The following is a 24,892-nucleotide window of genomic DNA, read 5'->3' as shown; positions in this document are numbered from 1 at the left end:
TGTAGATCCTTGCTTGATGAGTACTTCGGATGAGTACTCATGTTTGCTTTGCTTTCCTCCCCTCCCATATCCGTTTGATGTAACCAGATGACGGAGCCCCTAAGACGGCTGCCATCGCCGAGGGCTACTACTACCCCGAGGGTGCCTACTACTAACTAACGGACGCCGACGACCAGGGGTAGTTAGGAGGCTCCCAGGCAGGAGGTATTGCCTTTTGAATCGTTGTTGTTTTTGTGCTAGCCTTCTTAAGGCAAACTTGTTAAACTCATGTCTGTACTCAGAGAATGTTGCTTCCCCTGACTCGTTTGTATTCGAGCCCTCGAGGCACCTGGCTTGTAATATAAAGCTTGTATTATTTTAATTTGTGTCTAGAGTTGTGTTGTGATATCTTCCCGTGAGTCCCTGATCTTGATCGTACACATTTGTGTGTATGATTAGTGTATGATTGAATCGGGGGCGTCGCAGCCCCATACGCCATGTAGGATCGGATGTCAGAAAAAGAAAAAGTAGTTTCGGAAGAGCAGCGGGATCCTCTGCAAGAGACGGATACTTGGGGAGAAAAAATATGGTCCAGTGCATAAAGCTGAAAAAGCTGAAGTGAAAAGTAGGGATGCATGTGTAGTAAGAGTCTACTTTCTATTATTTGATGAGGCTCACTAGTAGTAGCTTGCATTGAAGAGAAAAAATCAATATAGATACCTCAAGCTACTTTTGTCATGGGGTATCTGTATCCATATGCCACCATTGTACATGCCCTTAAAGATGCATGAATGACACGTTTGTTAGTACCACATGCGGAACTATAAAGTTCAACGATCGGACTGGAAACCGAAAGACTTTGAGAAAAGCAAACGCGAATGAGAAGTATGGCAAAAAAAATTCCTGATGGCAATTTTAGTTATAAAAAGTGTCAGAGACGAAGTGTTTCATGTCATATGTGTGACGCTTATCATTTACGATAGTTTATACTCCCTCCGTTCTCAAATAATTGTCTTTCTAGCCATCTCAAATGGACTACAACATACGGGTGTATGTAGATATGTTTTAGAGTGTAGATTCATTCATTTTGCTCCGTATGTAGTCACTTGTTGAAATATCTAAAAAGACAATTATTTAGGAACGGAGGGAGTAGTTAACTACTCCCTCTATTTTATAATGTAAGACGTTTTTTTGGCACTCTTATATTATGAGGCGGAGAGAGTAAAAAATAACGGAAATGTTAATGCCCACACGTGTGGGCGTTGATCATCTCAACCACACGCATCCATCATCGTCCAGTACTATATACACGAATCTTGACATAATTTGGCTGATTTTCTGTGCCACGTAGGACAAGGCGTGTGTGTGGTGTGTGACATAGTTCGCCCACACATTCGTTTTACCACACGGAGGGGCCGGTGTGTGGGCGTTTAGCAGTTCACCCACACACCAGTTTTCAGTCACGCACAAGGGCTGGTGTATGGGCATTTGCCATCTCGTCCACACGCGGGTCTCCTCTCCCACACGTAAGCTGCTAGTTGCTATGTGTTTTTGCAGCGCACATGGCAACTGCCTCTAATGTGCTTTATAAGCAGGTGGCAACTCGCTTTTTTTACCCGAGTTGCCATGTGTTTTTGCAGGATGCACGGCAACTGCCTAGTGTGCACGTAAGCAGATGACAACTGTCTTTTACCGAGTTGCCATGTGTTTTTGCATGGTACATGGCAACTGCCCCAACGTGCACGTACATGGCAACTGCTATAACGTGCACGTAAGCAGATGGCAACTCTTCCTTTTTACATGGCAACTGCCCTAGCATGCTTGTGAGCACATGGCAACTCTCTCAACCGCCTAGTGTTAGTATGTGGCAACTCCTAAAGTTATGAAATCATGGCAACTACATTAGATCAGACCATACATGACAACTGCAGTTGAGCAACCATGGCAACTGCAGTTATCCGACATGGCAACCGTAGTTCAGCGACATGGCAACTGCAGATAAACGAACATGGACGAGGGTCTGGACCATGGCAACTGCGGGCGCGTGGTGGGCGTCACGCGTCGCGTGCGGGACCAGAAGGGTACGAGGCCTGACATACGGGCGTGTGGGCATTATCAACTTCGCCCACACGCACGTGTGTGAGAGGGTTCAGGAGGGAAAAAAAGATGTGTGTGGGCATTAGTTATTTTGCCCACACGTAGGTGTGTGAGCTGGTTTCTGTCCATGCCACACGAGGCGTGTGGCACAACTATCCGATACACCACACGTGTGGCAGTTATCGGGACCCAAAAATAAACCAAGGTGTACGTAGGATAAAAAATCCAGGGGCATTCCTGTCCAACTTGTTCCGAAACGGCGAGAGGCGCAGAGCGACCAAACATATTCTTCCCATCCGCAAAAAAGAAAAAAAGAAAGAAAAGAAACACATATTCCTCCCCCGTCCCCTTCTCCCCCGGAACGAAGGCAAAGCGAACACACAAACCCAAACCCAAACCCACCCACTTCTCCTCTCAAGCCTTCGCCTGCCACCGACGCCACCCAAGCCCCCAACCCTAGCGAGGACTGAAAGAGGAGGAGGCGGCGGCAACCCCGTCGACCGGAGGGGAGATGGTGTTCTTCGCGCTGCTCGTGGGGGCAGAGCTCGACGGCCTCACCAACCTGCAGCCCCGCGGCGGCTGCGACGACCCCAGCTACCCTTACTACTTCAAGGTTTGCTTCCTGACTCCGCCTACATCTCTCTACGATTCGGATGATTCTGACGGCGATTGCGTATCTGCGTCCGATCGATCGCAGCTGCGGTGCGAGAGCTGCGGAGAGACGAGCGCCAAGACCACCTGCGTCTCCCTCAACGAGGTCGTCGAACTGCCCACCGGCAAAGGCACCTCCAATCTCCTCCAGAAGGTGCCACCTTCTGTCACCGCATGCCTCCTCTGGACTCATTCATATGTGCCCTTAGCTTTCTGTCTGTGGAAAATACTTTTTATGTCGTCGATGAGACTGGAAATGCGGGTTTCTGCATTGATAGGATCGATAGGCTTGTTCCTGTGTTGTGTGTACTGTTCGCAGAATTAATAGGGTTGAAATTTCCGTGTGGGATTTGGTAGTCTGTTCTCTGTTTACACCGTTTGATGCCAGGTGTCATTAAGATGGGGATTGAACTATTTTGAACCAAAATGGGGAAGATCGAATAGTCTGGTGGAGGATCAGTTTGTGTTCGAGTTAAGAACATAGGTGTGCCATCTTCTACGATTGGCATACATGTCCAGGAATTTTGTTACTGTGTGACGTTGGTTAAGCTCTTCTAAGTCTATGCTATTGTGTGGTGATAATTTTGGTTTCATGTGATTTTGCAAGTGAAGTCCAAACAATTTATATATATATAATATGTGTTCTGTCTGCTTGTTTATGTGGTAATAGTTTAAATTATCTTATGAGGCCTTCAACGACGCATATAGCATGTTCATATTGTGAATTGGATTTTAACAAAAGGATGCCCATCTTTTGGATGAAACAAATCCAAGGTGGACTGATGGCATCAAGCTGTCAGTTTGACTTATTTTGGGAGGACTGTTTACTTTGCTTATGCTAGAGAACTTTGACTGTCTTGTAACTCTCGTTTCTAGCCTGCAACACTGCATGTGTTGTCTGGGGCTTTGTTATTGCTGGCACTGTTTCTGACACTCCCTTTTTTTTTGAATAATGAGTACTGAACAATTGAACACAGGGCGATCTTATTTTGTTTTTTATTTTCTTAATGGAAGTTTAGTTTGCAAGCTGATATCTTTATTTAAACAGCAGGGACACAATATACTTGCTTACAGTACCAATCTGCTTACAATTCTCCATTGCTATCACTAAACGTGTCTGGGATAGACAGATTTATTTGATTTCTGTGGGTAATGGGTATTATTAATATATGGTTTCCTTTTGTCTATTTATTATGGACCTTCATTGAACCAGTTATTTAGTGGATAAACATCGGTCTCTCCCGGTTGGCTAGAATTGACAGTAGGAACCATCAGGACGTTTTAAAAGCAGACAGCTAGCTCACTGTCCTTCAGTCTTTGAGATACAAAGAGAGTACTCCCTCTGTCCATATTACTTTGTGCAGCTTTAGTACAACTTTAGTAGGGAGTATTTGATTACAGATTCATGTGCTAACTTTTTTAAAAGGACACACTATGCATCTCAAATGCCCTATGGCAATGAGCTTCACCAAATATAAAGGATTTCAAACTGCTGGTAGAACACCCTTCTCTTGGTGTCATTACACCTGCACCTTGCTAGAGAAGTACTTATATTGCGCTTCAGTGTTGCAAGATCTCATTACTCTGTTGCACATTAGTTTTGTTGGAAGCTTAAGCATCTCGTATTTTCGATTTTTAAGGGACTTCATAGGATCCATAATACTACTTTGTCAAATAGGCACTTCTATGGCAAACCATTTTATGATTTATATAATTTAAATCTGAATGTTTTATTACCTGATGGTAGATTATATTGCTTAGTGACTTTTGAAAGGCTCCTGCCTTTGTTTTCCCTAGATCTTTCTAGGGAATGTGTACAGGAGCAAAAAACTTCCTCCAGTACATACTTTTGTGATATCGTTATATGTCTTATCAGTACGGTGTTCTGGTTTTCTTTCAGTGCAAGTTATGTTCGAGGGATGGATCAGTTGTGATGATTCCTGGGCAGGGAACACCACTGACTGCTGAGCAGAGCCAGAAAGGAGAGATGACTTGTTTGATGGTCTTTGAATGCAGAGGCTATGAACCTATTGAGTTCGCTTTTGGTAATGGCTGGAAGGCTGAATCTGTAAGTATTTATTGATCTTTCACCACATCCACGAGTATTAACAGTCTGTATGGTCACATTATAAAAGAATGTGCTGGATTTTTTTTGCAGTCAGCTTACTATATTGATTTGTAACTAGTAATTAATCTTGCCCAGACAATTTATGTGCTAGAAGGCTAGAACTGAGCTCTAATGTTGCATTTGTTCAGTGTGAGCTTGACTCATTGGTTTCACTGTTATGTACCTGCTGATGAATTCATGGTTGCTTCTATGTATTATTGGTTTTTGCATCATTTTGCTTATGAATTAATATCATGTGTGTCATTGAACAAAAAAGAACTAATATAATGTGTTTACATCACAATGATACCTCTGTTTATATTGCATCTGAGAACACAGATATTCCTTCTAGTTTATTCATTGCCTGTCTTCTTTTCCACGAACAGAAAACAATACGCCTTGTTTTTTGACAAACATATCTGTGATTTCTGTATGTGTTCTTCCTGGACTCTTTCAAATTGTGTGTTTCTTCATCCCACATAGTATATATAAAAGAAAGTAATTACGTTGTTCTATGCTCCACCCAAATCGAAAGGCACAACTTGTAATCAAACTAAGAGCTTGAGTTGCAGTTACCCAGTACCACTACCCTTATGTACTGCAGATATGTGGATTTTAGTTTATCATATGAAGCAAGTAAGCATTGCTTGATAGCTATATTTGACAATCTATGTGTTCCTCACTCTCGCAGCATGCTTGTTATGGTTTATTGGTGTTCTAATAATCTCCCCTCTTCTTTAAGGTACATGGGACACCATTTGACATTGATCTTTCTGAAGGAGAGTTTGATGAGTATGATGAGAAGGGAGAGTGCCCTGTCGCTCTATCCAAGCTGCAGTCAACATTCAAAGTGGTATAGAAACACTCATTTGCTAAACTAGCAGAGGTTAATTTAGCTGGAAAGTGCATCAATCAATTCTTGACATATTTGTACACGATGAATTCACAGGTGAAGAAGCAGGGTTTTCATGGGAAGACCAGATATGTCTAAGATCCAGTTTCTCTTGGGCTCTTCAAACATTGGAGTCAGAGATGTGTAAAGCGCATCTACAAAGTTGAATCCTCGATGTTGATTTTGTATTTGAACTAAGTTCATGCCCATGATTCGGTGGATTTGCCATGAATTTGGTTAAGCTTGCAGTGATGTGGCCTCCTGTTTGGAAAAATTGAATATTCTGCCTATCAGTGGTTTCAAACTTAGATCTATGGCTCTACCATATCAATCATAAAATTATTTAGATCTATGGCTCTACCATATAAATCATAAAATTATGTGGCTGAAGTTCTTATAACTAAAATTTGATATTTGATGCTCTTGTTGTCATAGATCTAAATACCGGACATGTGCACTGCTCGAATCTGATCACTTTACGCACTCACATCTGGATTTATTTATTCTTAAATTGGAAGCGTTGCCGCTTTATTTAATGGGATAAGTATATTTTTCATTCCTCAATTCCTTCGAAAGTCTAGAAATGTCCTTCAACTTCAAAACCAGCAAAATTTAGTCCCTTAACTTGTCAAACCGGATAACTTTAGCCCCTCGATACCGCTTTGGGTGGTTTTCGTTCGATGTGGACATGATTTTTGTGTTGATGTATAATGTGCGGCTAGTCTCTTCCATCAGACCGGTCTTTTGGTTGCATTGGCTAGAGCATGCACTTTTACATGATATCGGAGCCAAGAGGTGTTGAGTTTAAGACCCGGCTGATGTAATTAAATTGCAGCCCACTTTTGGTCCACATTTAGGCCCGAGGGAGCCACACGTGAGGGAGAGTGTTGATGTATAATGTGCTGCCGAGTCTCTTTCATCAGATTGGTCTTTTGGTTGCATTGGCTAGAGTATGAATTTTTACATGTACATGGTATCGGAGCCAAGAGGTCTTGAGTTCAAGACCCGTCTGACGCAATTAAATTGCAACCCATTTTCGGTCCACGTTTAGGCCTGAGGAAGCCACACATGAGGAGGAGTGTTAATGTATAATGTGTTGCCTAGTCTTTTTCATTAGATCGGTTTTTTGGTTGCATTGACTAGAGCATGCACTTCTACAGTTTTAAGCAAATCTTGACACCGTCCATGCACTTGACCCCACAAACTTGCCCATCGCCGAGTGCATCGAGAACGTGCTCCACCATGTTGTCGCTACGTCGGTCGTGTCCTGGAGCGGTGACCATGCTCCTAGTTGCAAGGTGACGCTGTGCCCAGGGCACCTGTTTGCAGCAGTGCGTCGAATGTGTAGCCTAAGCTGCCATGGCGATTGCTTGTAGCTACTCCTGCACCATGATCCGTCGGTTTACAAAAGATGAGGCAACGACCTGAGCCGTGTGGACTAGCCTCCAGCTCAAGGCAGCGGTGTGGAGAATTTTGGCAGCGGCAACGCGGGTGGAAAGAGGAGAAAAAGGATTTGAATAGTTTGTTGGGTCAGTTTTGTGACGGCGACAAGAATGATGCTATGCGCATGCTGCACCACTTGATGCACCTAGGCTGCCTGCGCGCGGCGTGTTCGGCAAGGCGCGACGCCTGACGCCTCCATGGCAAGGACGGCGATGGCGTGCGTTGTTCCTGGTGCTAACGTTGGTAGAGTGTTCTGGATAGTGACCAGCACGGCAAGGGGCTAGTGTGTACCTGCACCAATTGTTCCGGCCGCTGGTAATCCACTAGCTAAAACTCGACGCCGAACAACATATCAGGCTGGATAGTGGATACGCTGTGCAACCAACTGATCCCCAAATTCGGGCTGGCGCGGCTGCTCCAGAAGCACAGGCAGGAGCAGCAGCCGTATGGTGGTAGTTGCCCTGCGGCACGGCGGCGACACGGGGTACGCAGCGGCGGCACCAGAGCTGGCGTGCAACAACCTACGCGTGAACTTGAAGTGGGACCGTGTACGGGTTCTGGGTGCCGGGATTGGGGTCACTTATGTGATGTGGATGGTGACGTGGCGGTCAAACCTGGGTGACATGTCAAGATTTGCTTAAAACCATGTCCACGTCGGACGAAAACTACCGAAAGCGATAAGAGGGACTAAAGTTATCCGGTTTGACAAATTAAGGGACTAAGTTTTATTGGTTTTAAAGTTGAGGGACCATTTCTAAACTTTTGGAAGAATTGAGGGACAGAAAATATTACTTATCCCTTATTTAATCATAGCTTTATTTAATCATACTTGGTTACATCCGAGTTCAAAACATCAAAAAGTAGAACTTGAGGCACACGAAGCCTCCTCATGCATAGCTCGGTACCGCAACCTTTGCTGAGATATATGGGCTACTCTTTGCCGAACACGCACACACTAAACCTTGTAGGCTTCTCTTGACTAAACCCGTGGCTTCCTGTGTCATGGGTCCATACTCCATAGACAGACCGAGGCCTTAACTCCACTATTATGGGTCCATAGAGTCATAGACAGACCGAGGCCTAACTCCACGGACAATTGCATGGCGCACACACATGCCTTGATTTCCCTCTAACTAGGCTTCCTTATTGAGAGGTGATTTTTGATTTTCCCTCTAACTAGGGTTTCCTTCTTGAGAGGTGATTTTTTTCACCGCCGTTGAGTGTTTCACCTTCCCTCCTCCTATCCCTCCTCTTCAATTGATCCGGGCTGACTCAGGGGTGATTCTTGCATCACTACCCTGCCTTGATCAATTCTCTGGGGGCGAGAAGAGAGTTAGGGTCCATCTCAAAGGCCTGATCTAGTTTTTCTCGGGCTAGGGTTCAAGCTTTGCAGCTATGGGGTTGACAACAGCTGAGACATCTGGTCTAACTCCGCGTCGGAAGTGGAGAGATGATGGCCGAGTTAGGGCTCCGTGAAGAGGGCCTTGACGACTCCGTTTTTGATGAAAAAGAGGCACCGCCGGAGGCCACTAGATGGATGGCAGTGGAACGGGTGCACATAAACAAGCTCTACAGTCAATTTTGGTGTCACAAAAACATGCGGGCAACATGGTATCTTGCACTATGTAAGTTTCACCCTGTGGAAGACAACTTCTACACTTTTGCAGTTTTTTTGCTTGGAGATCGAGAGCATGTAATGCAGGATGGGCCTTAGAATTTCAGAGAAAACGTTGTCACTCTCACAACCTATAATGGAGTAACCAAGCCAACAATGGTGTACCTTGACACCCACAACATATGAATCCAGATCCATGATGTTCTGGATATGTATGAACCTTGACAGAATTGGTCCCAAGGAAGACGAAAATGAACAAGGATGAAAAGAAGGAGACGATGAAGGATTGGTGAAACAGGGTAAAAAGAGAGAAAGTATCCCTAGTAATTTTTGAATAGTAGTACAATTGTTCTCGTGTGCACAACACTTTCGTATCAACTATGCCTTCAACGGTTCAAAAAAACTATGCCTTCAAACCCAGGCAGATGTGTGCCTTGAAATAATCATCATACATGACCCGGTGATCGTGTTTAATCTCTGTCGGAATCAATCATATTTCGCCGGTTCACGTAGAATAACTTTCATAGGTGTAGCATTATTATTTTTGTTAACTCGATCGATGTGCTGCTTAAGTTGCAAATTTGTTTTCTCTTACGCACATGAAAGACGAACATCATCACAGTGTTACAAGCTTTCCACACAGAGTTGCTCTAAAATTAATCTAGAACTTGTCTATGGAAACACCGTCCCTGACGACCTCGTAGGAGTCGCGATTCCGGGTCTTGTTCAAGCCGGCGCAAAAATGCACCTTGGAGGCTTCCGTCCTGATGGCGGTCACCTTGATCCAGATGAGGATCTTGGTCTTGATGCCCTCCACCCCCGAAAGTTTCCCCTTGTCGAGTTTGCCGGTCACGCAGGTGAAGAACCGGAGCACCAGTGAATCCTTGTAGCCAACCTCGCACGCTGACGCGATGCGCACCGTGAGCTTCTTTGTCTCCTCGTTGATCTCGTAAATGGATGCGTCTTGTGGGAAGAGGCCCATTGGAAGGTCGTATTCCTTTAGGAGTTCAGGCAATGGTTTCTGCATTTTCCCTGAAACCAAAATGGTTACTTTCTTGCTCGCACGGCGACACAGACCGGTAAACAAATTAATGATCCCTTAAGTAGTTATAAGTGTAGGTATTGGTGTTGTATGTATAAGTAAACATGACAAACATTATTCATAACATGATCACCTCCTTTTTGAATTAAGATTACCACAAGAAATGCAGAACAACCGCGTTGTTAAGATGCAAGTGTTTATGCATATTGCACTAGACAGAGAATAAAGAGCGTCACGCCGTCCTGAATGTGCGCGCTCTATCATTTCCGGGAGAGATGAAATCATGCGTGCTGTGCCTTTTGAACTAGGTTGAGCAAAGCTAGGGAAGGGTACCTTACCTTTGATTTTGTTGACCACCCATTTGGCTCCATCTCCGATACTGCTTGATATACTCTGAATCAAAATAACAAATGTTTTATGGAGTCGGCGAATGAGCACACAAGAAAACGGAACTCCTTATTGGTAGTTCTCATTACTTGGAGAAATATGGCAAACAAAAGCCACACGAACACAGAATCTTATAGAAGCAAGATATTTATGCAAGGCTTTATTTATTCACCCGAATGCTTCATGGTCAGGGAGATCAGCATCCATAACAACACAACAACATTCTAAATGCCAACAGAGAACACAATAGCTCCGATCTACTCGTAGCTCATTTATTAGTACAAAGTCTATGGTTCTCCCATCCTGCAAGTCAAGTAAAGGCGCCTAAACTATTTGGTAAACCAATAGCATATGTATTATTATTGCATAAACACACAACACTCTCTTCAATACTAGCTAGGTAGCTACCAATGCAAAAAGAGTGTTTTAGAGGGCTAATTAATCCCATCGGATGCAACAGGGGCCCAAGGCAACAGGCAATCGTTAAGAAAGTCGGAGTCAGATTTCAGGCAGTCAATAGAAGGGAGACAAGATGATGCATGCATGCATGCATGTTTAGAATGAATGATTCGAACCAGGCGCGGAATCAAATCGAAGAAGTTTAAAGGAATCTAGAGAAAGGGGAGGAGGGGACTGACATTGAGGTCGTCGCTGTAAGTGCATCTAGTGCCCCTTAGTGATTTTGGTGTATTGAAGACTTATAGGTTAAGGGACTAATGCGTTTGTGAGTGTACACAGGTCTATAAGTCTATGAGGAGTTTGATATTTATAGAGAAAGTCGACCCCTAAAAATGAAGTTCTTCAACTGAAGACTTTGATATTCTGAAGACTTTCTGAAGACTTTGAAAGTGAAGAAATTGGTGTGACCTTGAAGACTTGGTATTCATTTGTGGAACATGAAGCGTGAAGACTTTTGTTTCCGTAGTTTCATTTTCTCCTTCTTGAGCCATAGGAAACACTGTACTGTTAAAGGGGGTCGAGGAAATACTAAGGAAAAATTTCCATGTGATGCTCAACTCAAAATCCTACACCTACCAATCCCTTTGAGTGAAGCCTTTGGAAATCTCATACAGTTCAGTCACTTTCTTCAGTGACAGAGACGAAGTTCTTCTGGTCGCTGATGAATTTGTTCTGACTGAGGAGTTAGGAATTCATCAGTGCGAATTACCTACACAGTGAGGAACATGATAGTCCTGAGGAATTTGAGAGTCAAATTTCCGACCGTTGTTGTGCTGCATGCCAGCTGTCCCAAAATATCTTATCCACCTAACGGTCATATCATTGAGGGACATTTATGTCTTATCATGTCGGGCTGCTTCCTAGGCTATAAATAGCCGCCCCCTACAACCACTAGTTGGTTGGCTGCTTCAAGAGAACTTGACACTTGTCATTTGAGAGCAACCCATCCTCCGAGGACTTTGAGCGAAAATCATCGAGTGAGGAAAACCCAAAACCAAACCCCTACAAACCCAAAGTGATTGAGCATCACTGAAGAAATTGATCCTGCATGGATCTGACGCTTGTTACCTTTGAAGACTGTGCTTCTTCCAGACGGTTAGGCGTCAAGGTCTAGAGCATCCAAGAGGAATTGTGGATCGCCGAGTGACCAAGTCTGTGAAGGTTTGAAAGTCGCCTGAAGACTTACCACGAGTGATTGGACGAGGTTTGCGTGACCTTAGTTCAAGGAGAATATGGTGAGGACTGGGTGTCCTGAGCTGCGTGCTCAGCGATTGGGTGTCCGGGACTGCGTGTCCTCGAGTTTAAATACTCAGCCGCTCCAACCAGACGTACAACTGAGACAGCAGTTGGAACTAGTCTACCAAATCATTGTCTTCACCAACCTAACTGGTTCTATTTCTTCAACCCTTTCATTTCCTCATTACTGTGTTGAGTGTTTGTTCATATCTGTGTTTGAAGACTTTGACTGAAGACTTTCTCAATTTCCTCAGTTCAATTTCTTCAGTCTGTTTGTCTTCATCTTGTATTATCCTGTGATTACGCTTTCTGTACTCTGTGCTAGTCTTCATTTCATCATGATGACCATGCTTGTATTCTGTTACGCTTACTTCTGAGTACTTATTCCGCTGCTAATAGTTCTTCGCTAAGGAATTTCCTCATAGGCAAATTCCTCAGTGAAGAATTCATAAAAATCGCCTATTCACCCCCCCTCTAGTCGACATAACGCACTTTCAATTGGTATCAGAGCAAGGTACTCCCTTGTTCTGTGTGATTTTGGTTTAACCGCCTGGAGTTTTAGTTATGTCGACCGCAGGTATGAAGAAAGTGACATGCCCTATCTTTGACGGTCATGATTATCCCAAGTGGAAGGCCATGATGAGGAAGCGCCTCATGGCAAGGGACAGCGAGCTGTGGACCGTCACTGAGATTGGTCTTACTGATCTATGCAAGTTGGCGAATGCAGATGATATTCGCAAATACACTCGACTTGACTGCATGGCGAAGGATAACATCTGTTCCTGCCTATCCAGAGATCAATTCAGGCACATTATGCATCTTTGCAATGCAAAGCTTATCTGGGACCGAATCTCTGACGTTTATGAAGGTCATCGAACCCGTCATGATCCCTGGTTTGAGGACTTCAAGGAATCTCTCAAAACAATGACTTTCGAGCCAGAATCATCATCGTCTGCATCATGTCTCATGGCAAAGGGTGACGAGGTAACCGAATGTTCCTCATCTGAATTTAGTGACTGTGAATCTGATGATAATGAATCTGATGATGATATTGAACCTAGCTATACCAAACTTGTTTGCATTGCCACCAAACAACAACATGCCTTGGAAAAGGTTCAAAACATGCTAGACAAAAGTGATGATATGTTGGGTGAAGAAATGGATCGCACTAAAGCCCTGACTGAAAATCTTCAGAGACTTCAGTCTAGGTTTGATAACCTTCAAATTCATCATAACACTCTCTTATCTGATCATGAGAAACTTTCTTATGAATTTCTTCAAAGAAACCAAGATCTTGAGAAGCTAAGAGTGAGTTATGAAGATCTTCAGAAGGAGCGTGATTCATTACTTGCTCAACAAATCAGCACTTCTCAGGAAGAATTTATTCCTCCATGCTTAAAGTGCATTGAACGTGAATCTGCTAATTCTTCACCTGAATGTTCAAATGCTTCAACTGTTACAAATTCTTCACCTGCCTCTGCTATCACTAATTCCTCATCTGAGGACATTGCTAGTATCACTGACGATGCAGAGCTGAAGGAACTGTACACGACAGGCATGTACAAAAGCCTCAAAGGGCATCAGATTCTCTGTGATGTGCTCAAAAAGTAGATCCTCAACAGAAACCCTAGGAAAGAGGGTATTACCTTTGAGAGGAAACTTAATGCTGATGGAACATATTGGAAGCCTGAGCAGTACCCCAAAACCTCATGGGTTGCTGCAAAGGGACCTCCAGTTGATCCATCCAATTTATCTGGCTTTACATGTGAATCTCCTCATTCTTCTGATAAGTCATTTGACTCCAACTATAAACTGTTCAAAAATCAGAATGGTGAAGTATTTGCTAGATATGTTGGGACTAACTGCAGGAACGGTTCCCCTATGAAGAAAATCTGGGTTCCCAAAAGTTATGTTGAAAGTCTTCAGGTGAATGTCCTCATGACACCACCTGTGAAGAATAGGAACCCCAGAACAAACTCTTCATATGGACCTAATTCTTCATATGGATCAAATTCCTCAAATGGATCAAAGTCCTCACATGATTATCATCGTGCTAACAACTCTGTTTCGCAGGGTATAGCTAAGGACTATGAATATGCGCATTATTCTTCAAATCATTATGTTCATAAGTCCTCGAAGAATTTCTCTGCTTATTCATATGCTTACCCTAACCCCTCTTATGTGAAACGAAATGGATTGGCCTCTATGCCACCTTTCTCATATGGTGCTCGCAGAGTGATGAACTCTTTACCACCCCTTCAGATGTGGGTGGTGAAGAAAAAGAACTAATCTCTTCTGCAGGGTCAGGTCTCCAGATGTGCCTTAATGTCTGAAGAATTTGCTGGGGACCTGACAAAATTGCCTGAAAGAACGTAGGCTAACCATGATGAAATGAACTTTCATTTCACACGTCCTCATACTGCTATATCTGTTTACCGCTTGATGAAATTCATCTGATGAACTTGATATCATATTCTTCACTGATGAAGCATATGAGATTGTAAGTTACACTAATTCATCTGCAGGATGATCAACCCAAAACCACTGAATGGGTCCTCGATAGTGGATGTACAAATCACATGACTGGTGACAAGAATCTTTTGATGGATGCTCCCTTATCACCGTCACATCTGAAGCATATCATCTTTGCTGACAAAGGAAAAAGTCAGGTATTGGGTCTTGGTAAGGTTGCAATCTCTAAGGATAAACACATGGACAAAGTCATGCTTGTTGAGTCCTTAGGATACAACCTCATGTCAGTCTCAATGCTTTGTGATCTTGATATGGTTGTTGTCTTTGGCAAGTATCGCTGTGTTGTGATTATGGAAGCTGACAATTCCAAAGTCTTCGAAGGCTTTAGGAGAGGAGATTTGTATATTGTTGATTTCTCTATAGGACCACAACCAGCCGTGTGTCTACTCGCGAAAGCTTCAGAAGGCTGGCTATGGCATCGACTACTTGGTCACGCAGGCATGAGGAATTTGCACACGCTTGCGAAGAAGAAGCATGTCATTGGCATTGAAAATGTCAAATTACTCAAGGATCACTTATGCGGAGCCTGTGAAGCTGGAAAAATGACCAAGGCCAAGCATCCAGCGAAGACTATCATGACCACTACTCGTCCATTCGAATTGCTTCACACGGACCTCTTCGAACCTAATCATTACTCAGTAGTCTCTAATGCTGCATCTCTATATGGTTTTGTCATTGTTGATGATTACTCTCGATATACATGGGTACACATTGTTACTTACAAACAAGAAGTGCAGGAAGTCTTCAAACGATTTTCCTCGAGGGCTTCAACCAACTTTGGTGTGAAGATCAAGCACATCAGAAGTGACAATGGAACTGAGTTCAAGAATTTTGGTCTTGATGACTATCTTGATGAACTTGGTATTACTCATGAGTTATCTGCTCCTTATACTCCTCAGCAAAATGGCGTCGTGGAGCGCAAGAACAGAACTCTTGTTGAGATGGCTCGCACTATGCTTGATGAATACAAAACGCCTCATCGTTTTTGGATTGATGCAATTGATACTGCGTGCCACATCATCAACAGAGTATATCTTCACAAATTCTTCAAGAAGACTGCCTATGAACTCCTCACTGACAAGAAACCCAATGTGAGTTATTTCAAAGTCTTCGGTGCTAAATGTTGGATTAGAGATCCTCACCACAATTCTAAATTTGCACCGAAAGCACATGAAGGTTTTATGCTTGGTTACGGAAAGGACTTGCACACCTACAGAGTCTTCAACATCGCTCTTCACAAGATTGTTGAAACTGTAGATGTGCGGTTCGATGAAACTAATGGCTCGCAAAGAGAGCACCTACCTTCTGTGTTAGATGAACCAGCACCTGAGGATTCTATCAAGCTCAAGGCAACTGAGGATGTCATTCCTACTGAAGAATTTGCTGAAGATTTCATTCCAGTACGCGAAGAACGTCGAGCTGACGCACCTGAAGATAATGCTGAAGACAATGGTGCTGAGGAAAATGATCAAATACCTCGACGACAACCAGCTCATCCTCGCGTTGCAAAAGAAGTGCAAGTGGAAAAGATCATCGACGACATTCGAGCGCCAGGTCCTCTCACACACTCAAAAGCTTCACATTTATCTAACTTTTGTGGGCACTATGCTTTTGTCTCTATCACAGAGCCCACTAAGGTAGATGAAGCATTTTTGGAGCCGGAGTGGATTCAGGCTATGCAAGAAGAATTACATCAGTTCGAGCTCAACAATGTCTGGGAACTGGTCAAACGTCCAGATCCTCGCAAGCATAATATCATTGGCACAAAGTGGATCTACCGCAACAAGCAAGATGAAAATGGCCTTGTGGTAAGGAATAAGGCACAACTTGTAGCTCAAGGCTACACACAGGTTGAAGGAATTGATTTCGATGAAACTTTTGCACCTGTTGCTAGACTTGAGGCTATTCGCATATTACTTGCTTATGCTAATCATCATGATATCATCTTATATCAAATGGATGTGAAAAGTGCATTCCTCAATGGTAAGCTTGAGGAAGAAGTATATGTTGCTCAACCCCCAGGTTTTGAAGATCCAAAGAATCCTGACAAAGTCTTCAGACTTAATAAGGCCCTCTATGGCCTCAAGCAAGCCCCTCGGGCGTGGTATGATACATTGAAGGAATTCTTCGTGAAGAATGGCTTCACACCCGGTTCACTCGACCCTACTCTCTTTACTAAATCTTATGATGGTGAACTGTTTTGTGCCAAATATATGTTGATGATATTATCTTTGGCTATACTGACCAACGTTATAGTGATGAATTTGCCTATATGATGAGTGAAGAATATCAAATGTCTATGATGGGAGACTTGAAATTCTTCTTAGGTCTTCAAATTCGTCAACAGCGCAATGGCATATTCATATCTCAGGAGAAATACCTCAAAGATGTACTGAGGAAATTCGGCATGCAAGATTGCAAAGGCGTCAAAATTCCTATGCCCACAAAAGGCCATCTATGCACCGATGAAAATGATATTGACTTCGATCACAAGGTATACCGCTCCATGATTGGTTCTTTATTGTACTTATGTGCATCTAGGCCAGATATAATGCTTAGTGTTTGCATGTGTGCCCGATTTCAAGCTGGAACAAAGGAATCACACCATAAGGCTGTGAAGCATATTCTTCAATATCTAGCTCACACACCAACACTAGGATTATGGTACCCCAAGGGCTCTGCTTTTGATCTCATTGGATATTCTGACTCTGACTATGCTGGTGATCGTGTGGACCGCAAGTCAACTTCTGGCACTTGTCATTTCCTCGGACGATCTTTGGTCTGTTGGTCCTCGAAGAAACAGAATTGCGTATCACTGTCTACTGCGGAAGCTGAATACATTGCTGCTGGTTCTTGCTGTGCTCAACTGCTTTGGATGAAGCAAACACTCAAGGACTATGGCGTCAACGTGAAGAATGTGCCTCTCCTTTGCGACAATGAGAGTGCCATCAAGATTGCTCACAACCCAGTTCAGCACTCGAAGACAAAGCACATTCAGATTCGTCATCATTTTCTTCGTGATCATGTGTTGAAGGGCGACATCTCCATCGAGCACGTGAAGACTGAAGAACAACTAGCTGATATCTTCACTAAGCCCTTGGATGAGAAGAGATTTAGCAAGTTGCGGTGTGAGCTAAATATCTTAGAATCTTCGAATGTTCTTTGAAAAGGACACACATCCTAACACTTATGCAAAATTGATGACTTATATGTGCAACACATAAAGAAACGTTTTTCTTCAATCAATGAAGAATAACACTCTAAGTGTGAAGAAATTAATGAAGAATTTGATTCTCAAAACTCTACGACAATTGTACGCGGTCTCTGAAATCATCATTCTTATACGGTGGGTCACGCCACCACAAAAAGTTGAAAATCTTCAATTTGAGTTTTTCTTCAGTTTTGAAATTCTTCAGTTTTTCAAATTCTTCAACTTTTCAAAATCTTCACTGGTTCCTTCGTTTTTCTTCATTGGCTATATATATATGTGAGTTTATGTCCTCTACAGCATTCACTTATAACTATTTCTTCAAGCTGCTTTTTCTGCTAAGTGAATGTGATCGGACCGTTCCCCCTCTATGCTATACTCAACCCAATCCATTCACAAATTCTTCATGTGCGTTCTATTTGAAACTCATTCAAAATCTTCACTGTGTCCTGGTCAGCTGAAGAAATTGCGAACAAAACTTTAAAACAAATCTTATCCAAATTTTCGGTTTTGCCGCTCAAACTGTTCCGCATCCCACGATGCATTATTCTATTCACCCACGATCGTACATGATCTCCACTACACAGTACGTGGGTGACACATGTCGCGCGAAGGAGAAAGGGCAGGGGCACGTTCGTCCCAAATCTTCGGGCGAACAGTTTTTCACCGTGTCTATAAATACCCCTCTCCCCTTCCTCACTTCATTTACTCCGCTTGATCGCTTCTCTCCCGCTCGAGCTCCTCAAACCCTAGCGCCGCCGCTACTCCATCGTCGCCGGTGAGGAAGAGCTTCGCTGCCTCGACCTCGTCGCTGTCGTACTCACGCCGACCACGGAAATCTTCACTCCGCCGCCGCCGTAGCTGTCTTCCTCCGCCGAGTTAGGGCAAGGAAGATCTAACCTGACGAACTTCTCATCCGTTCTTCTCAGTTCGTCGTGTTCTTCACTTCGGGTAATTAAAAGTTACTTTGATTACTCGCTTTGATTCTCAAGCTTTCCTGAAAATCTTCAAAGGTGTTTATTCTTCAAATCTTCACACATATGAACACATCACACCACATATGATCTTGAACTGTTTTTTCTAAGCAATCATTTTCTTCAAGATTCCCTAATTGTGTGGATCTTCGATCTGTACAACTCTGGAACCTAAGACAAGAACGCTTAGTGAAATTCCTCAAGGTTCATCTGGTCAAATTCCTCAAAACTTGTTCTGTTCGAAAAACCTTCTCAGAACGCATATGACCTCTCCAAATTCCTCGCACCTGTACTCTGTTCACAGGTACTCATGCCTGCTGCTGAATCACTAGGTTCTCATCAACTTAACTCATTTGCAGCGTTTCTCGAAGAAAAACTGCATACTTCTTCAGAGAACTCAATTGTTCAAATTCCTCAACTGAAGAATATGGCAGACGGTAAGAAGCCACAGAAAGGAGGAAAGAAACCTGAGGTTATGACTGCGTTTGAAATCCCTGAGGAAATTTATGTTGACTATTGCACACCTGATGAAGCAAAATTTGGCAAAGAAAAAAAATCAGCGCAAGGTGCGCATTCAGAAGATTGAACGAAGATGGGCAAGGGAATGGAGGGAATACAGATATGTGACTCCAAAGTACATGAAGAAATTCGCCCTCAATCCTCCATGCCCAAGAGCTCCATTGGCACCTGGCCAAGTAGCTGATCCCACAAGTATCAAACGTGGTGAGAACTTTCCTGAAGAATGGGCTAAGCGCCAAGCTAAATTGGCAAGACAAGCCAAGGAGGCAGTGAAGAAATTCAATGAGGATTCTGCCACTGCTACTGCTACTGAGGCCTCGGTCAAACCGAGGAAATCCATGCCAAAGAAGCCTGCTCGTAAGCCAAGTGCTTCACCAACAGCGCCCTCACGGCCAAGTTCCTCAGCAGTGCCCTCACGGCAAATTCCTCACACTGCTAGAGCTCCACCAAAGTCCTCAACAGCTCCTTCAAAGTCCTCAGCTCCTATGCATCTGGCTACATGTCAAAGGACTGCTGGTTTCTCGATTGCCTCTGGTGTTTCAGCAAGTTCCTCAGCTGCACCAAAGTCATCGTCTGGCCCGACTCTGCTGAAGACCAAAGCAACAGCTGGACGAGGTCCTCGGCCAAGTCCAAAGAAGAAACAGGTCGCATTTCATGTGCCTTCTGATGATGAAGCTGATGATGATGAACTTGCGGAAATCATCAGAGATCGCCAAGAAAGGGCCGCTAGAGCCAAAGGCACATCTGTGCCACTGCTGTTGGATCCGAGAAAAATCCTCAGTTATATTGATCTCTAGCACAAGGATCCAAACACCCCTATGCCTGATTTTCATCTGACCCCTGGACAAAGTCATATGTTGACCCATTTCATCACTGAAGAGAAATGGAAGTTTGAAAAGGCAAGAGAGATTAAGAAAGCTCAATACAGAAAGGAGAAGCTCCTAAAGAAAAACGTTGTCAGAATGACACCTGAGGAACTTCTCCAGGCTCAGTCTGAAATTCAAGCCCTCAGCAAGGATTTTGATGCCTACTATGCTGATTGGCAAGGAGCCAAAGTCAGATTCGTCAACCTGACGAAGAAATTCACCAATGTTGCTGCCCCAACGCAACATGAAATTCCTCAGGCTGGAGTCTCAGCTCAGCCGACTGAAGAACATGCCAGCACCGCTGATGAAGTTCAGGCTGCTGATGAAAATGTTAGTTTCAGGGCTGATGATCCCATTCCAACCGCTGAAGAAATTGCCAGGGCATCCACTAGTGGTGCGCCTGAAGAAACTGAAGAAGTCAGGGCAACTGCATCAGTTGCGCCTGAAGAAAATCAACCAGATTCCTCAGCTCCATCTGCACCTACACCAACTCCAATTCTTCCATGTGCATTTGATGTGAAGAAGACCAAGGCTGCAGAGCAAGCTGCAGTGAAGAAAAGGAAGGCATCAGCTGTGTCAAATTCTTCGGTTGCGAAGAAAATGAAGCCAATGACCAGCTCACTCGAAAATCCAATTGATGTTGTTCCGATTTTCTCCATGCCATCAAAGGACCTTGTTCCTTTTGGAGAAGACTATGAGATCCCAGTCGGATTTGATGAAGAACATCATTCTGCTGCTTTGTCAGAGCAGATTGATGAAGAAATTGAAGTGGACGCAATCCCTTCAACGCCAGTCATTTCCTCACCTATGCCTCAGTTCACAGCTGAAGAGGCTGGTGTTGAGAAAATTGAAGATGAAGATGTGGATATAGGGTGCACCACACCTGTGATGAACGATGACTTTTGGGAAAGTCAGCATCCAAATTCTCCAGTCTTCACCCCACTACAACAAATTCCTCAGTCCCCTGCACCAACAGTTCAATTGGGCTCTGAAGAAACTCAACCCACTCTCTCTGTGCATGAAGAAATTCCAGCCACTAGTGCTGATGAATCTGCTGCTGCTGATCCTCGGACTGCACTTGTTGAGGAACAAGAAATTCCTCAGCCTGAAGAACCTGAGCTCGCGATTCCTGAGGTGGTGATGCAACTCACTGACACCCCTCTGTCAAAGCAAAAGAATCCGTTCTCAAGCAAACAAAAGTTCAAGGCTGAAGATTTCTTTGCCGAGCACGTATTCTTCACTGATTATAATCCATATGATTCTGCTCGCATAAGGAAGAGGCGTTTCTGGACTGCCAGCCAAGCCAATTTCTACTCCTCAGTGCTCTTCAACAAAGACAAAGTCTTCGATCATGCACATATTCCTCATGTGGACATGGAGTCTCTGCCCGGCTTTGAGCCAGTCCTCAGTGTTCTTCACGACGCAGGACTTCTGAATTTCTGCATTGATATCTGTGACTAGAATGAAGAACCCCTTCTTCAATTTTATGCAACTCTGCACATCACTGGAGACGCTGAAGACGTGAACTCATGGGTACTAGACTGGATGACTGAAAATACTCACTATAAGGCACCAGCAACTGAATTGCTTCGTGCTCTACCACTCAGTCCTCCACTTGATGATGCTCGTTGTATCTACAATGAACCAGAACTTTCAAATCACTATATGCAAGTGCTGATGAAGCCTTTGAAGCCAAGGCAGGCCCCACAAACCAAATTCCTCGTCAAGGAATTATTGTATGTGCCTCGGACTGTCTATCGAATTCTGATGAAGACAATGAGTCCCATCAAAGGCCACGACTCAAATGATGAAGAAGTCGTTGGCATCATGAAGAATATGCTTTTCAACATCATTCATGGCGTTCCCGTCAACTTCCATGATTTCTTCATGAGGACTCTGGCCAATATTGCTATGTCACCATTCGATCTGAAGCCCTATGCTCCTTGGATTATGAGATTCATCAGGGCAAGATCCTCACTGAATTACAAAGCTGACACTCTAAACCACGGTAGCTACTTGCCTCCCATTGAAGTCCTCAAACGGACTCTGCTGCAAATACCTCAGCCAAGCAAACTCCTCAAGCCACAGCACCCAGGGTGATGACTGATCGTGAGTTACTCCACAATCTTCATCAGAAGGTTGATCGCAATCATAAATGGGTCAAGCGTCAGTTTGCTTCAATTCTTCACAACATGACCTCAACACACAATGCAGTGAAGAAAAACCAATACTACCTCCATGAAACCTTCAACCGTACCTGAGTTGTTCTCTCTCATGTCTACAGCGCTGCAGATCTGAAGAATATGGGTCTCAAGGAAGAATTTGACTGGTCTGCACCTCCTCCGAAGAAATTTAAGAAGGTCAAAGTTCCTTCCTTGGTGGCCAGCTCTTATTCTTCATCGCGTGACACTGATGAGTATGAAGATTTGGACGACACTGCGGCAGGCCCTGCTACAACAAACAACCCCGACAACACTGGCGCTCCTCCATCGACTTGAAATTCTTCAGGGGCGTTAGTCCTCAGTTTCAATCCTTTTGGTCATTTGATGACAAAGGGGGAGAAATCTGAGTTAGTCTTCAAGCGGGTCTATATTAAGGGCATTTTTTTAAGTTACAACTCTCGTTCTTCTGAATCTTTTATTTGGATCGAGTTGTAATCTTAAACCCGATGGTGCGCTGATACTTCTGTTACATTATGCTCTGCATGCTTATTCCTCGTTAATGACATTGCACGCATGCTGAATCTCATCAGGCACCATATTTCATCATGCATTTCAAATTCTTCATATTATATATATCAAATGCGTGCATGAATTACAAGATATAGGGGGAGATCTCCATGATTCAACTCTTCAAATGTGCATTGCCTCAAAAGCAAATTCCTCACTATGCACATCTTCAGGGGGAGTTCTACTATATCTTGTAATCAAATTCCTCAATCAGTGTATACACTTCATATGTTTATCCCCGTTGAAAATTTAACCTATGTTGTCATCAATCACCAAAAAGGGGGAGATTGTAAGTGCATCTAGTGCCCCTTAGTGATTTTGGTGTATTAAAGACTTATAGGTTAAGGGACTAATGCGTTTGTGAGTGTACACAAGTCTATAAGTCTATGAGGAGTTTGATATTTACAGAGAAAGTCGACCCCTAAAAATGAAGTTCTTCAACTGAAGACTTTGATATTCTGAAGACTTTCTGAAGACTTTGAAAGTGAAGAAATTGGTGTGACCTTGAAGACTTGGTATTCATTTGTGGAACATGAAGCGTGAAGACTTTTATTTTCGTAGTTTTATTTTCTCCTTCTTGAGTCATAGGAAACACCGTACTGTTAAAGGGGGTCGAGGAAATACTAAGGAAAAATTTCCATGTGATGCTCAACTCAAAATCCTACACCTACCAATCCCTTCGAGTGAAGCCTTTGGAAATCTCATACAGTTCAGTCACTTTCTTCAGTGACAGAGACGAAGTTCTTCTGGTCGCTGATGAATTTGTTCTGACTGAGGAGTTAGGAATTCGTCAGTGCGAATTACCTACACAGTGAGGAACATGATAGCCCTGAGGAATTTGAGAGTCAAATTTCCGACCGTTGTTGTGCTGCGCGCCAGCTGTCCCAAAATATCTTATCCACCTAACGGTCATATCATTAAGGGGCATTTATGTCTTATCATGTCGGGCTGCTCCCTAGGCTATAAATAGCCGCCCCCTACAACCACTAGTTGGTTGGCTGCTCCGAGAGAACTTGACACTTGTCATTTGAGAGCAACCCATCCTCCGAGGACTTTGAGCGAAAATCATCGAGTGAGGAAAACCCAAAACCAAACCCCTACAAACCCAAAGTGATTGAGCATCACTGAAGAAATTGATCCTGCGTGGATCCGACGCTTGTTACCTTTGAAGACTGTGCTTCTTCCAGACGGTTAGGCGTCAAGGTCTAGAGCATCCAAGAGGAATTGTGGATCGCCGAGTGACCAAGTCTGTGAAGGTTTGGAAGTCGCCTGAAGACTTACCACGAGTGATTGGATGAGGTCTGAGTGACCTTAGTTCAAGGAGAATACAGTGAGGACTGGGTGTCCTGAGCTGCGTGCTCAGCGACTGGGTGTCTGGGACTGCGTGTCCTCGAGTTTAAATACTCAGCCGCTCCAAGCAGACGTACAACTGAGACAGCAGTTGGAACTGGTCTACCAAATCATTGTCTTCACCAACCTAACTGGTTCTATTTCCTCAACCCTTTCATTTCTTCATTACTGTGTTGAGTGTTTGTTCATATCTGTGTTTGAAGACTTTGACTGAAGACTTTCTCAATTTCTTCAGTTCAATTTCTTCAGTCTGTTTGTCTTCATCTTGTGTTATCCTGTGATTACGCTTTCTGTACTCTGTGCTAGTCTTCATTTCATCATGATGACCATGCTTGTATTCTGTTACGCTTACTTCTGAGTACTTATTCCGCTGCTAATAGTTCTTCGCTAAGGAATTTCCTCACAGGCAAATTTCTCAGTGAAGAATTCATAAAAATCGCCTATTCACCCCCCTCTAGTCGACATAACGCACTTTCAGTCGCCGACGTTGTTCATCTCCTTGCTGGTCTGCTGGTTGAACAAGTACCCGCCTACCTTCCCCATTATCAGATCCATGGTCAAGGATCAAATCACTGCTCCTATTGGCCAGAAATTCCCCTTTCGCCGATCGGTCGGGGAATCGATTTCTCCGTGGTCTTCCACCTTTGGTATCGTCGTCGATCGTCAATTTTAGTTTTTTTAGAAAAGCTCGTCAATTTTAGTACGAGAGAGGGGGAGCCTCCTCCTTGCTGGACCCATGTTTGCTGACTAGGTTTTGGCGTGGACAGACTGGGCCATGTGCCCGGGCGAGGCGCCCCTAGATTTGT

General features: G+C 43.8%; 2 protein-coding genes across 2 annotated transcripts; one reads left to right on the top strand and one right to left on the bottom strand.

Annotated features, from left to right (window-relative positions):
• The first annotated feature begins 2,422 nt into the window (after positions 1 to 2,422).
• Positions 2,423 to 6,078, top strand: LOC119276087 (CXXC motif containing zinc binding protein-like). The gene is made up of 5 exons (XM_037557074.1): positions 2,423 to 2,689; positions 2,774 to 2,881; positions 4,628 to 4,795; positions 5,577 to 5,687; positions 5,784 to 6,078. Exons 1-5 carry the CDS (start codon positions 2,588 to 2,590, stop codon positions 5,823 to 5,825), a joined length of 531 nt encoding a protein of 176 aa, XP_037412971.1. The 5' UTR covers positions 2,423 to 2,587; the 3' UTR covers positions 5,826 to 6,078.
• Positions 6,079 to 9,445: 3,367 nt separating this feature from the next.
• Positions 9,446 to 24,641, bottom strand: LOC119281286 (uncharacterized protein At5g01610-like). The gene is made up of 3 exons (XM_037561840.1): positions 24,573 to 24,641; positions 10,165 to 10,219; positions 9,446 to 9,816 (listed from the first exon to the last, which is right to left on the bottom strand). Exons 1-3 carry the CDS (start codon positions 24,639 to 24,641, stop codon positions 9,446 to 9,448), a joined length of 495 nt encoding a protein of 164 aa, XP_037417737.1.
• Positions 24,642 to 24,892: the final 251 nt, after the last annotated feature.

Source organism: Triticum dicoccoides, chromosome 3B (genome assembly GCF_002162155.2).
Source record: "Triticum dicoccoides isolate Atlit2015 ecotype Zavitan chromosome 3B, WEW_v2.0, whole genome shotgun sequence".
Taxonomy (NCBI): Eukaryota; Viridiplantae; Streptophyta; class Magnoliopsida; order Poales; family Poaceae; genus Triticum; species Triticum dicoccoides.
Note: the sequence above shows the minus strand (reverse complement) of the source record. Positions and strands in the feature narration are given on the sequence as shown.

Excerpts from the sequence above, each read along its gene's own strand:
- LOC119276087 (XM_037557074.1), top strand. The coding sequence starts at position 2,588 with ATGGTGTTCTTCGCGCTGCTCGTGGGGGCAGAGCTCGACGGCCTCACC. Across the intron at positions 2,882-4,627 it reads CCTCCAATCTCCTCCAGAAG|TGCAAGTTATGTTCGAGGGA; the intron begins GTGCCACCTTCT and ends GTTTTCTTTCAG. Across the intron at positions 4,796-5,576 it reads ATGGCTGGAAGGCTGAATCT|GTACATGGGACACCATTTGA; the intron begins GTAAGTATTTAT and ends CTCTTCTTTAAG.
- LOC119281286 (XM_037561840.1), bottom strand. The coding sequence starts at position 24,641 with ATGGATCTGATAATGGGGAAGGTAGGCGGGTACTTGTTCAACCAGCAG. Across the intron at positions 10,220-24,572 it reads CCAGCAAGGAGATGAACAAC|AGTATATCAAGCAGTATCGG; the intron begins GTCGGCGACTGA and ends ATTTTGATTCAG. Across the intron at positions 9,817-10,164 it reads GGTGGTCAACAAAATCAAAG|GGAAAATGCAGAAACCATTG; the intron begins GTAAGGTACCCT and ends TTTTGGTTTCAG.